General features: G+C 41.1%; 1 protein-coding gene across 5 annotated transcripts in view; it reads right to left on the reverse strand.

Moving 5' to 3' along the window:
• Hipk2 (homeodomain interacting protein kinase 2) overlaps window positions 1-14,551 on the reverse strand; it is a 192,632-nt gene that overhangs the window by 30,988 nt on the left and 147,093 nt on the right. For 2 of the 5 annotated variants that reach the window (XM_004851270.4, XM_021263689.2), the window contains exons 8-11: window positions 14,142-14,349; window positions 13,117-13,238; window positions 5,491-5,633; window positions 2,688-2,867 (exon numbers count right to left, since the gene is read on the reverse strand). In XM_004851270.4, coding sequence (XP_004851327.1) covers window positions 2,688-2,867; window positions 5,491-5,633; window positions 13,117-13,238; window positions 14,142-14,349 — 653 coding nt within the window. The remainder of the gene's footprint in view (window positions 1-2,687; window positions 2,868-5,490; window positions 5,634-13,116; window positions 13,239-14,141; window positions 14,350-14,551) is intronic. The other 3 variants (XM_013074489.3, XM_004851271.4, XM_004851273.4) reach the window with 3 other exon arrangements.

Genomic DNA, 14,551 nt, shown 5'->3' on the forward strand with positions numbered 1-14,551 from the left:
GGGGAGGCTCACCAGTCTATCTGAATTGTAATGAGAAACTGGGGAAAGTACAGAGAAAAAGGCTTGCTTAAAAAAGGGCCTTTCAGGCTGGGGATTTAGCTCAGTGGTTTCACCACCTGCTGTGCATGTGCAAGGACCTGAGTTTGATCCCTAGTACCAAAAAAAAAAAAAAAAAAAAGGGCCTTTTGGGGCCAGGGATTTAGCTTAGTGGTTGTGCCACCTGCCTCGAAAGTGCAAGGTCCCAAGTTCGATCCCTGGTACCAAAAAAAAAAGGGGGACCTTTTAATTTGGTCTGGATTGAGCTGAAACTCTTTACTAACTTAGACAATGCAGTTTCTTGTAACTTTAGGGAAAAAAATACCTTCTCCCCCTAATCAAACCTTTGGAGATACTGGTAGTATCTATGCAGTGAGAGAGCAAAGCCAATGTATAATGCATCTTAGGCTCAGAAAAATTCTCAGAGATTTTAGCATCTTCTAGCAAAAGGGATGGCAGTAAAATGAAAATAATTCAGTAAAAGTAGGCTTATTTAATTTTCTATCTAGCTGCGTCAGATACATTGTTTATGCCTTTCTTGGGGGCTGGTAATAAGTTTTACTGTTAAGAGTGTTCCACTGTTTCTACTTATCATAAACCTGTTTGTTAATGCTATTGTGTTATGATTTTGAGACTGTTTTTACTGCCTCATGAGTGTTCCAAGTGGAACTGTCAGACAAAAGCAGGGCTAGATGCAACACCTTCTGTCTCTGTCTCAAACTGTTTTTTGTTTGTTTAAGGCAAGGCCTACCTTTGTAGTTCAGGTTGGCCCTGAACTCACTATGTAGCCCAGGCTGGCCTTCCTGCCTCAGCCTCCTGAGGGCTAGGATAACAGGCATGCACCACCACACCCGGCTCTGGCTCAGACTGGTTTTAAAAGCTGGCCTTAGATATAGGCAAACACAAAACTTGTGGAATAATTACACTCTTGAACTATACGGGCAATGAACTTCACAAGGCCAGCTGGATGGTGCTAAGACAGGGCAGGAGGGACTTGGCAAACAGGTGGGGAAGCCAAGGGTTCTTAGGGCCCCTGCTCGGTCAAGGTGGTCTGTGAGGCTGCCAAGCTCAGTTGTGGGTCAGATCAGCATTCTGTGTGACTGCCTAAGTGGCCGGGGATTACAGCATGTGAGGATCAAGACAGTGGCCTTTTTTGCTGCCCAGTCTAATAATGACATGAGTGTGTTGTCAATACAAAAAGGCTGTCCAACAAAAGCATTCTGGAGGGTTGCCTTTGATCTGAGATGAATTTTCTGGAGTTGTCAGATACACCCAAATAAGAAATCTTTTCTTTTTTGTGGTATTGGAGATTGAACCCAAGATTTTGCACTTAGCTACATCGCAGCTTTTTAAAAATTTTTAATTTTGAGACAAGGTCTCACTAAGTCACCAAATTGCCCAGGCTGGATTTGAACTTCTGATCCTCTTGCCTCAACCTCCCAGAGTACTGGTATTACAGGCGTGGGTTAGCATGCCTGGCCCCCTTCTGAAGAATTTTAGTAAGATTTGGAAAATGTCAAAAACCCCAACTACAATCCAGATATGGAACTTTCTCATTACTGGAGTTCCACCATGCTCCTTCTCAGGCAATCCCCTCCTCTACGAAGGGGCTCTGGTCTCTGGCAACCTCTGCTCTGAGCTCTGTTTGCACTTTCCAAAGTGATACTTAAATGGGCCCATAGAGCATGTAGCCTTGATTATGGGATCAATGAGATGAGACTAGAGTTAAAGAAAATGGGAAAGGTTAGTGTCTGGGAATAACTAAAGGTACTGGTTATATTTAAGCAAGGAACTAAATAAGTTTCATTTCTTGACCTTAGATTTCAAAAGAAGTACATTTCTCTAGGTGTTTTGTTTTTATTTTTTTGTTTTAACAGTGCTGGGGACTAAACGCTAGTATTTTTGCAAAAGTTATTGTTAAGGGATTTCAGAGATGAGTCTGTTTTCTAGAAAAGAAGATAAAATTCTTTGACTTTAGTCAGGCTGAGCCGTTTCCTAGACCCATGAATGCACTTGTAAAATCCACTTTTAGTGCATAGCCCCTACTCAAATCAGTTTAGCCAGTACCCCACACTTGATATCTGGTCAGCCTGGCTATTTCATCAGGTTCCTGATTGGCCCCCAGCCACCAGGACCTGCGTGGTCACCCTGGCTGCTTTCAGTAAGAATCTTATTGGGTCAGTTTAGCCAGAAGCCTCCTTACTCCTTAGTGCTTGTCCATCTTCTTACTCAGACGCTGCTCCTTGGCTGTAAATTCTCACTTGCCATGCCATATGAAGAGCTGAGCCTAATCTCTTTCCCCCACTGCAAGATTCATTCAGCATCCCTGCCCGTTTCCAGCTTTTTTTTTTTGGTACCAGAGATCGAACTCAGGACCTCATAAAATCTTCCTCACTGTGCTTTAACAAGTATCACTGAATCATTTTCTTAACAAAAGGGACCGAAGCACTCAGTGAGTCACATATGTGGTGATCCCAGGCCCCCACCCTTAGGGTACATGCAGGGCAGACACCAGGGCCAGGCAAGACACAGGGTTCCACTTGTAGCAACTCAGGGCGAGGGCTGGTACAGGATGTGCTGCTGGCTACTGCCTTTCCTTAACATTCCAACCTTCAGGGGTTCCCGGTTCTCCAGGTGCTTTGGTCACCTACCTCACAGAGGACTGATGTTGCTTACTCTTCCGGGAGGAGGTGGTGCTGGTTGGCTGCTGTCGCATCACATGGGCCACACCTACATTTAAGGGCTGGGCAGCGGGAAGGGTCACATGACCTGTCAATAGGGCAGGCTGCTGCATGATGGGATTGTAATGGCTGCCGTGAGCATGCGTGTTTCTGAAAGGGAAATGGGAAGACAAGGCTCTTAAGTGGTGTTCTACAACCAGAGCTCTTTTATAAGATGAAGCTTTCTCTCAAGTAAATGCTGACTGTGAGAGACATCTCACTATCTGTGGGATCCCTAATGCGATCAGCTCCCCAAGGTAAATTCCCCAGATGGGCTTCCTGATGCAGTCAAGTTGAAGCTGGTTTAAAGGAGGGGGAGGAACCCAGCTGGTTGGTGATGAAGGACTTTCAAGTGGGAGGAATGCCAGTGTGCAGGCTCAGAGTGTTTAAGTTCTGGAGAGAGGGGGTAAATATTCTCCCCAACTTAAAAATTTTTGAAAGGGGGATTGCTGAACAATAATATGTGTATTTTATTTTAGAATTTACAAAGTGTCATCAATGGATTCTTTCATTCTGATCTCTGAAGTAGGTAGGATCTTAGTAATATCATTTTATTAATGAGGGAATTCTAGTTAATGTGAAAAACAAACTTTGAAGATTGGGAGCCATATGTTTCTGGTGTTAGGAAGTGTTAATGTTCTTTTGAATTCCTTCAGTGGCTAGCACAATGCTCAGGCATGTAGCAGCTGATCAGTTAATTACATGCTTGCTGAATGAACAATTAGATTAACTGAAGGTTGAGTAGACATGTATAGAGTTTGGTATTAAATAAAAATTAATAACAGCGAAGCACATGTTGATAGAAATACTGGCAGCCTGCATCCTGAAAATGAGTTACATTTCAAAGTTCTGACAGTTTGGGTTGCACGGTTTTCCCACAGAAATGTTGAAAGTGGTGATTAATTCAGAGATTTGCCCATAAAAGCCCATTTTAACATATAATAAAATTAAAAGCCAAAGGAGAATTCATTTGAAGTTTTAAAAATAATAATCACATTCTATCTTTGCAAAGTGGGGAAAAGGATGAATAGGAGAAAAAAAGCAGATGAACTTTTTAATAGAGATTTTGACAGTCTTTTAGGCATTTACATGGGCTTTAGAAAAACTGATGTGGCTTCTTTATTTTGTTGCTGCTATTTCCCTACAGACATGTGGCATTCTTTTTCTTTTGAAACAAATCTGGCATTGGCACAACTCTTTTATTAGCCATGATTATGGATGTTCTTTGGCCCACACATGAAATGAAGAGATAAGGAAGAAGGCATTGGCTTTAGATGTCCATGATTACTACATAAGATATGGAAGAAAGGAGGGAGGAGGAATAAGAAAATGTGCATGAATGAGTAAATGTATGAGTACTGCTGAAATTAAATGAGCTATAAATGTTGTAAAAACAAAGGAAAAAGGGGAATATGGCACATGTGTGGTCTTTTAGGAGAAAAATGGGTGAGGGGAAAAACAACAATTGGTCAGACAGCTTTCTAGTTGGCTGCTGTTCCTAATGAGCTGGAGGAAGAAAGGTGACCTTGCCAAGCAGGAGTCTCTGTGAATGGGCAAAGAGAAGATGACAGGGTTATTTACTGCTTGTCATGTTCAGGCACTGCTATGGTGAATGTTAAATATGGGCCAAGTGCGTTGTGTCTTAATTTAAACCATCCAATAATCCTGTGAGGTTGGCATGATTATCCCACTTTAGTGAAGAAGAAACTGAGGCTCATGAAGGTTAACTTGTGCCAGATCAAGCAGAGCCAGAATGAAGTAATACCTGGTTTGAAAATGCTTCCGATGACTGGGCTGGGTGTGGGGAGCAGGTGGGTCTGTGGGGACAGCTCATGCGCTTGCTTTACATGGAGGAAGCGGCAGTAGAGGCTCTATTGGGGGTGCTTCTGTCTCTACCTGTCCACCTTTCGCCGAGAGCTCTTCGTTCACAATATCCTTTTAGGTAAGACCAGGAGCAGTGGGAGGCTCCCAAGGTGATAAGGTGACTGTCAGAGGGTGGAGGGGAGTGCTGCAGGAGAGACAGCTGAAGAGACTGTGGGGAGACAATTTGGGGGACTGCCATCTGGTTCTACTTGGTGGAGAAGGGCACTGTGGTATTGAGGAGAGGCCTGAGGAAAAGTGACAGGTGGCCATAGAAGTCAGGGAGGTGTATGGGTGGAATTCTGGAAATAGCAGGGGTACAATGTGCTGGCAGGTGGAAAATGGGGTGCCTCTGGAGTCTATGGAGGGTCTGTGGATGTGGATCTGGATCTGTAAGATGGGACCAGTAACTGAAGAGGCGCATTCACCTTATATGCCAGAGCCTGCCATTCCAAACAAACCTCAGCCTGTCAAGCCTTGGGGGTGGGGGGGTGGGGAGGGAGGGCCAGACAGACTCCAAGGTGCTATATCTCCAGACATTGTGAGAATAATTTCTAGAATTGTTTAGGGTTTTTGGGACTCTCTTCTGCAGTCTTTCACTGGTGACAAACTTTTGTTTTCTGAGAGTGGAATTTAATTCTCTGAAAACCCAGGAATCATCTGGAGCCAAGACTGGTGAATTACACTGGTGATTAAACGATGTAACTGAATTTTCAGTGGACAATGACAGCTGATTATATAAATCAGCAAAACTGATTTTCCCCTACCCTGGAACATTGTTTAAAAATAACCTTTCATTACAGTGTGTTCCGCAGTGGCAGCACACATGCCTCCCATCCCAGGCACCTCTCACCCTACCAGGTGTCCTGCTCACCTCCAGTCGGCCAGCTGCTGGGTGCCTGCCATGGTCTCAGGAATCACAGTTGCATGCTGCACGGATGTGTGTGTGGCCACTCCAGTTAGCTGCTGCCAAGCTGGGGGGAGCAGGATCTGCTGGGTGCCACTTGGCCAGGCCTGCTGTGGGACAGAGGACGTTTGCAGTCATCACGTCTGTTAATCACAAATTGATTTGCAGAATCTAGCACTTTATCTGTGCCCTGGGTTGTGCTAGAGCCTGTGATTGGTGTGAAAATGGAACTCTGATTTCTGGCCTTCTCAGATACTGAACTAAAGGGAGACAACATTAACATATTCAAACTAAATAGAAGATAAGGAAGTACAGGAGCACAGAGTTGAAAGGAAGGGATTCATTTATGCTGAAGAACGACTTATGAATCTGCTCTCACAAGCAATGCTTGAAGGTTTTAGAATGTCATTTATTGATTTCTTCTGTTGCACAGCTACATGTGAGGGAATGAGTTGGGCCAGACAAGGTGACTCCCTGCCCTCAGGAAGCTTCCTGTCTCTCCAGTACCACTCGATAGATACTTTACCTTTTGTTTATCGATCAGTATCCAGAGAGGGCTGTGAATGAACCTTGGTGGTAGAGAGCTTGCCTAGCACGCACCACAAAAAAGCAAATCCACCTAGAGTCCATCTTGTGTTACGTTCTGAATCTAAGTTTACACAGGGGCCAGGGATTTAGCTCAGTGGTTCTGGCACCTGCCGCATAAGCGCAAGGTCCCAAGTTCAATCCCCGGTACAAAAAAAAAAAAAAAAAGAACTCTAAGTTTACACAATTCTGAGATCAGTAACAATCTGGTGGCTGACAGCTGAGAGCCAGCAGTAGGAAGCAGCATTCTTTTTTTTTTCTTGGGTATCAGGGATCGAACACAGGACCTTGTGCTTGTGAGGGAGGCGGGGCACAACTGAGCTAAATCCCTAGCCCAGGAAACACCATTCTTAGCGCAACTTTCAACCTAATTAGAATTACTTTGACTCCTTAAAGCAAAAATGAGAGATCAGTAGGAAGCCAATGTTTCCATCTTTATATATCAAGATTTCTCTAAGAAATCTGAAATGAACTCTTGTGATTGACTCCTTCTTGAATAGACTTACTGTACTGGGGTGTGTGTGTGTGTGTGATGTTTTAAACTGTTTGTATCCTCTGTCATTATTCTTTATGTTTTCAGTCATTAAGTGATTCAGATTGAATACAACTGCCTAGAGTCGCACACTTAAAAGGATTACCACTTAGATCAAGGCAGTCAAAGATGTAAGGCTTGGATATCTTAGTTATAGTTCTCTCTTTCCATCTGACTGGAAATGACTATCATGGGTAACACATCTAATGCAGTGCTCCACACACTGGGCACATGTTCAATATGTGTGTTTTGACTCACATGTACAAACAAGCACATCTGGAAATGGATTATAAGTCAAGGACTTTAAAAAAGTGACACTAAAAAAAAAAAAAAAGTGATGCTAGCTGTGTGTGTGGGGGGGGCACATGCCTGTAATTCCAGCACTGTGGGAAGCTGAGGTAAGAGGATCACAAGTTTGAGCTCAGCTTGGGCAAGTAAATGGCTTAGCAAAATAAAAATAAAAAAGGGCTGGGAATGTAGCTTATTGTGAAGGTCTTGGGTTCAATCCCCAGTACTGACAAAAAAAATGATGTTTATAAAAATAGTATAAGAGGGCCAGGGATTTAGCTCAGTGGTTCCGCCACCTGCCTCGCAAGTGCAAGGACCCAGGTTCGATCCCCGATACCGAAAAAAAAAAAAGTATAAGCATATTTTATATCTACCCTACTTTCCCTGTTCATCATCCTCATATTGCAAGCCTGCGAAATCTTATACTTTTTGATATATCTATTTGGTTACTGACCTGTTTTGATATAGGCAGAAAGCTCAGAGGCTACAGATCATACTTAAGTGTTTAATAAGTACCCATTGATTAAATGAAAGCCATTCTACCAAGTCTGTTAACAACAGTTAATTGTATTTCAGGTTTACTGAATTCATAGTAAGCAGAAAAATTTAACTGATTAAAATAGCTGTCAACTAAAAATATTCAATAATTAACAAGTTCATTGGCAGTAAGATTTCTACTGCTTAGTCATCTGGAACTCATTTCAGAGCTCATGAAAAGCATGAGTATTGACTAATGACATTTAAAAAATGTTGATAGCAAGCTAAAGTCTTAATTTTTTCTATTTCCCTGAAATAGATATTAACATTTTACCTCAAAGGATAAAGTAGAAGGCTATTTTTTGACTTTTTTCCATAACTGATGCACTCAACTCATTTCAGATTATACTTCATCACACATTTCTAAATTTACTACTACCACTAAGAATGGAGCTAATATTTCTTGATGCATATTATGTGCCGAGCACAGAGTTAAGTCATAAATGGATTTTATGACTTCCTAACACCAATTCTGTGAGGTAGGGTCTATTATTTCCTTCCATTTCTCAGATGAAAAAACTGAGACACAGATTAAATAGCTTGCCCAGAAACATGGCATATCAAATACATACATTTATTGTTCTCCCTAAACCCAACTAAAATGGAGGAACAGATTCATAAAGGTGAAGAGACTTTAACAGTTAGCAAAATTCTGGAAGTGGGACAACAGATATATGATTATCAAGTGAGTTAGCTGATAGATGGAAGGATTCTAAGGTAAGCTTGTATAGTAAACCTTTCAATTTCCAGAATTCTGGTGTGCAGGATGATTCTCTCTAAGGCAACTGTAAAGAACTACAAGAGAAAAGATTTACAGAGATGACATCTGAGAATTAGGGGGTCTGAGAATGCTGGGCTTGGGATAGCCAGACATACAGGAAGCTTCCAGCATGAGAGCCTAAAAGAAACAAACAAAAAAGAAACTCAGAAGAAACAAAAAATAATGTAGAAATCAGAGGAAAATTTCTGAAGATCTGTAATTAATGTCCACACAGAGTTAAAAAAATATATATATATCCATGAAACAACATCATATAGAGGAAAAATAAATATATCTCTTATCAATAGCTACTCAGTGAACAAGAAAGAAAATTTAAAAAAAAGCTGACATTTCTCAGAAAGTAGCACAGATAGAAGATATATAGAAAATAGAGAGGGGGGCTGGGGATTTAGCTCAGTGGTTCCACCGCATGCCTTGCAAGTGCAAGGACCTGAGTTCGATCCCCGTACCAAAAAAAAAAAGAATAGTGTGGCATAGAAAATAGAGAGGCAAAATTAGAGATTAGGAAGAAAAATTTAGAAGTAACAATACCCAAATTCTAAGAACTCTGCAAAGAAGACACAGAAAACAGAGAAGAAATTATCAAAGGAAAATTTTAAACTTCTAAGGCAAACAGGTGGCTGGGTTATCCGTCTCAGTGGTAAGCCCTTGCCTAGCATTTCTGAGGCTCTGGGTTTGATCTCCAGCACTGAAAGAAGAATAAAAATGCAAATAGGATACCAGGGACAATATAGGAAGAAAAGACCCACAATAAAAACTGAGACCAGGCCGGGGATTTAGCTCAGTGGTTCCACCACCTGCTTCGAAAGCAGAGGGACCAGAGTTCGATCCCCGATACCAAAAAAAAAAAAAAATCTGAGACCACTGTAGACAGGGAGAAAGTCTTAAAAGGTTTCAGGTAGAAAAATACAGACACTGAACTCAATATGCTCAAATATAACAAGTTCGAGGGCAGCCTGAGCCAAGTGAGGTCCCCTAAATGTTTTTTCTCTTTGTAGGCAATTCAGGAAAATCAGCCTGTGTCCCTGCCGTGAGAAGGTATGATCCCTGTCATGCAGACACCTTCAGGGTAGCCCATGAGGCTTGTTTCCTTGTAGGGGACATGTGCTATTACTGTGAGATACAGAGGAAAGGGGCAAAGAAACGACATTAATACAAAGAGTTGATTCAAAGACTCAAGCCTTCACAAATAAAATTCTTGAAAGGATTTTAAGTATTCAGAAGAAAAGAATCATGGCAAGTTTTTGGATACATTTAAGGCAAATAGTTTTTAGAATGCTTCTTCCTGAAACCTAGAAATTTACTCATATACAAACGAAGGATTAGGGCCAGGGGTGTAGCTCAGCAGCCCAGCACCTGCCTGGCAAGCATGAGGCCCTCAGTTCGATTTCTGGTACAAAAAAAAAAAAAAAAAAGAAGGATTCAGCTTGAATGTTTAATGACTATTTTTTAATAAAATAGTCACCATACTAGTTCTGTAACTTGACTTATTTTTGTTCTTCAGAAGGATCATTTAAAAACCTCTAGGACAGAAGCCATCTTAACAGGCTAACATTGGCATGGATCAAGTAAGTGAAAAGCAGAGAGAAAAAAGAAAAAGCAACCAACAAACAAAAAGACACAGTATGATACTTGATAGGGTCAGAATTCTTTTTTTTAAAACAATATATCTTAGAAGTTTCTGCATGTCAAGACACACAGGTCTACCATGCCCTTTTTTGTTTTGTTTTTTTGGTACCGGGGATCGAACTCGGGTCCTTGCACTTGAGCAGCAGGTGGTGAAACCACTGAACTAAATCCCTGGCCCTACCATGCCCTTTTTAATGGCTACATGGTGTTCCATTTTATGAATTCATCTATTGACTTAACAAATGCCCTAGGGACGAACATTGAACTTGCTTCCAACAGTTCTCTGTTACGAACACTGTAGCAATTAAAATCTTTGTACACACATTTTTATTCACTTTCCCAATTACATACTTAGGTTAAATTAACTTGGAGATTTACCATACTTTAGAGATTCTTTCTCAAGTAAGTGAAAGTTAGAGCTCTCTCCTGCTATGATTATAGAACTGAAACAAATTCAGAAATGCTGAGCCTGCTGGTTCCACCAAACTGCACAATAAAGGTCTATTTTAGCTAAGAAGAGATGCTGCTTGTTATTTCTTTCAGAGATGGTTCCTGGTACTCGGGTTAAATGTGCAAACACAACAAAAGGCCTGTAATTACCCTTGAAAGCAACATGAAATCTATAGATTTTTGGCTCACAGAAGAGCAGCACTGGAGACTGGTCTGGATCTTTGCCACTCAGAGAAAGTATGAACAAACTTCTTTGCCTCTAGACTGAGCTGCAGTTCTTTCCTTTGATCAATTTTGGCCTTTTCTGAACTCCCTACTCCTGAATTGGGCCACAAAAGGAAGTTATGAGGACTGATGAGACAGGAAGGAGAGACGTGCTTTAAATATAGAAGTTCTCCGTTGATAATCTTTCAACAAGAAGGAAGCCTTTGTGCCACCAGTTGCTGCTGTTAGTGGTCACTTGTACAGTGTCAGTTTGGATGGAAGAGCAAAGACAAAGATTCATGTCAATCTTAGCTCTTCTGGAAGAGGTGCTAATAGCTAATATCTTTTTTTTTTTTGGTACCAGCGATCGAACTCAGGTCCTTGCACTTGCGCAGCAGGCGGTGAAACCACTGACCTAAATGCCTGGTCCAAGCCAATATATTTTATAAGACTGGTGTAACCCTGTATTCAAATTAGATAAGGGTTCTATAAGAAAGGGAAATTTATATGCCATTTCTCACTTATGAACATAGATGTAAAAATGCTTACTACAATACTGTCATACCAAATACAAACATGATTCAATAAAGTTTATCTCATAAATACAACGATAGTTTAGATTACACAATCTGTTCATACAACTTGTTATAGAGCTTGCTATATTAACAGATTAGGGAACAAATAATACAAGTATTTCAACAGATGCAGAAAGAATGTTTGATACAATTCAATATTCATTAAAAACTTAAGCGTGATAGTATCTGTATCAAATATTTGTAGTAAATAAAATACCCAAGAGGAAACAGCTAGAAAAATTTACTTTAAAGTTGCATAGATGGCAAAGATGTCCAATACAAACATTGTTATTTAACATGGTTTTGAAGGACCTAGTCAGCCCAGAAATATCAGCAATTAAAAAAAAAGATGTAAGGATGGGAAAGCAAGAAACCAAACAATATCACTTGCAAATAAAAAAGATCACATAGCAAATCCAAAAGACTTCATTGAAACAAGATTGTTATATAACAAGCCCAACAGACCAAACTCATTTATAGTGAAATACCAATAATTAGAAAACGTAATTAATAAAACTAATAGCAACAAGTTGTAAAATAGGAATTATTCCAATAAGGAAAAATGTTATCAAATTTAATAAATTATACTATATTCATGAATAAAATGACTTGATATTAAAACATGTCAGTTGTTCCTAAAGTAAATATAAATCCAATAAAGTCCAATAAATAATAATCAGCATTCTTTTTGTTTTGAAACTAACATTTTTATTGAAGAGTGATGTTAAAATTCATATGGAAAAAAAATTCATATGGAAGCTAGATGTGGTGGCGCATGCCTATAACCTAGCACTCTGAAAGGCTGAGGCAGGAGGATCTGAAGTCCAAGCCCAGAGTGGGTAATTTAGTAACACCCTATCTCAAATTTAAAAAAAAAAAATTCATTTGCAAAAGAAGAGACAAGAACAGACAAGGAAATATTGAAGAAGTACATGGGAACAGAGCTTTCCCTACCAGATACCAAGACATATATTAAAGTTATGATGATTAAGATGACAGAACACTAGAGAAGCCGGTAGACTACAGGAAAGCCAAGAACAAACCTACTCAATGTGATTACATAAAAATTAAAACCACAACCACTTCTGTTTAACAAGCCACCATAAATAAAGTGTCTTTGGGAGCACTTTGGGAATCTGCCTTACTAAAGAGCTTCTAAACTAACTACATCCAGATCAACTGATGTTGGTGCTCAGCTGCAGAAAGGACGAGCTGGAAGGACAGCAGGAGGGTGAAAGACAGGTGCTGGCCTTAGACCTCTTGGTTTTGGGTTCTGTGACCTCACTGCTGTGTATCTTTGAGAGTCACTGTGTTTTAGTTTCTGTTTGTCAGATGGAAACAAACACCTTACTGTATTGTTGCAGGGATTATTAAATTAACAACTGCAAAGTACCTGGTGTAATAATGATGTATTTGTTATTAGGATTCAAGTATCACTGAGGATTCATTACTGTTATTGCTACTGTTACCTTCAGTTTATATTATTCTTTATAAAATCCCAATCATTTTCATCTCTCTGGTCTCACTCTACCATTTAAAGTACCTATATGGCGAGAGAAGGGAGATTCCAGTTCACAGCTTCCGTGAGCCTGTTTTCCAACTATAAAACAGACGGATAATCTCCAGGGCTCCTTTTGGCTTCAGAAAATCATTTCTATTTTACAAGGAAGAAATATGAGGCAAAGAGATGTTAACTGACGTGCCTTAGGTCATTGAGAATTACTAGCAGATTTCGGATTAAAACCTAGGTCTCCCAGATTAATTTGCATTACAAAAATCCAATAGTAATTTCCCTAGACTCTCCGTATCTACATCTCTTCTTGAAATTGTAAGCAGATACTTAAGAGGGTAATTCACTTGGGGATCATTTAGAATATTAGAGATAGATAACAAGGACTGGAAGTTCCTAACTCATTAACAGGATGTGAGTTAGTGGAGATAGATAGAGCTTCTTGGTGAACGACATTAACATGGGTAATCATGACGTGAGCAGTAACACAGGAAAGGATTACCTGAGCAAGCAGACTTGGCTGGATCTGAAGAGGCTGAGCTCCCGGGGCTTGAGTGACGATGGGAACGGCGTTTTCCATGCGCACTGAGTAGCCAGCATGCTTGGTGGGAGAGGCCTGTAAGCCTATTCCAGACAACCACAGGAGGGAAAGAGGAGCTGGGTGAGTGACTGGAAACAGCTGGATAAAGAGATCCCTCTCAGCCAGCTGTGTCATCTGTCATCTCTCAGTCCCTACCTGACAACCTAGTTTTGCCTGTGGGGCTTCGGGAAGTTTCCCCTTTAGTTTTTTAATTAAAAAACAGGCCCCCTCCCCGCAAAAAACCCCTTGAATATTTTTAAAGGCTAGGAAGTCAAATTAGAGTGGCCAAAGTGGGACAGTTATGCTGACAAATTACAACAAGAAAACATGGATTCTGACCATTGAGATAACATTTGTACATGCCATGCAAGGAAGGTTGGGTCTCTTTGGAATCACAGTAACTAACCCCGAGGAACCATGCATGTACTTACACATGTGGTTTGCAAAAATAAATTCTTGAGCACCTCTAGCTTCCTGGAGTCTACAGGAGAAGAGTGCTGGGGGTCATGGCCAAAAAATCATTTTGGGGAGGAGGCCCTGAGAGGTACTTTCCAGGCAGATTTCTATTCCCCACATGAACTGGGACTATGTTGGCTATTAGGGAGACTGGCAACTCTATAGATGCTGCAATAGGGTATTTCATGTGAGGAAAGTGAGGGCAGACATCAGCATAACAATGGGCCCACAGACAATGTGCTTATTTATGGGCAGCTGGTCAGGGACACAATTCCTGGCAGGTGGTGAGAAGAACGACAATTTAACTTGGTGCCGAAGCACAAGTCCTACTGGTCACAGTGGGATAGGAGCCTCTGGCTCAGGCTCAACTCTCACTGAAGAAAAGGAAGAGGGCTTTCCTTCAAGGAAGCGAGCATGCCAGGAGCTGGCAGGTGCTAGGCCCCGGAGATGAGCCCACAGGACGAAGGCAAGAAGCAGCTCTGTCAACTTACCTTGGAAGCCAGGGGGACACACGATGAGTGCTTGCTGGAAGGGGTCAGGTCGGGCACAAATCTGGGCTGTTCCCGTCTGCAGGGGCATGCTCCGCTGGGCCACTGCAGCCATGGATGCCGCTGAGGGCTGGTAGAGTGTAGATTGGTAGTTTAGTATGGAGACCTCAGGATTGGCTAAGGAAATAGTGGCACTGGTGGAGGTGGGAGCCTAAAGGAATGATGAGGATTAAACAAAAATAAACAAAAATAAAAAATGAGGGAGGTGGTATGGTTGGGAGACACGAATCTAAATCAAATAAATGAACTCAAAGAAGAACAAACAAAAACCAAGAGCAAAAGGCAAAAACAGAAGCAGAAATTCAGTTGAAAGTCTCAGGGAAAGGTAGTCACTGGAAGACACAGGAGACACA

The sequence above is a fragment of the Heterocephalus glaber genome, unplaced genomic scaffold, assembly GCF_053883595.1.
Source record: "Heterocephalus glaber isolate CG9 unplaced genomic scaffold, H.glaber_assembly_v1.0 deba00000621, whole genome shotgun sequence".
Lineage (NCBI taxonomy): Eukaryota > Metazoa > Chordata > Mammalia > Rodentia > Bathyergidae > Heterocephalus > Heterocephalus glaber.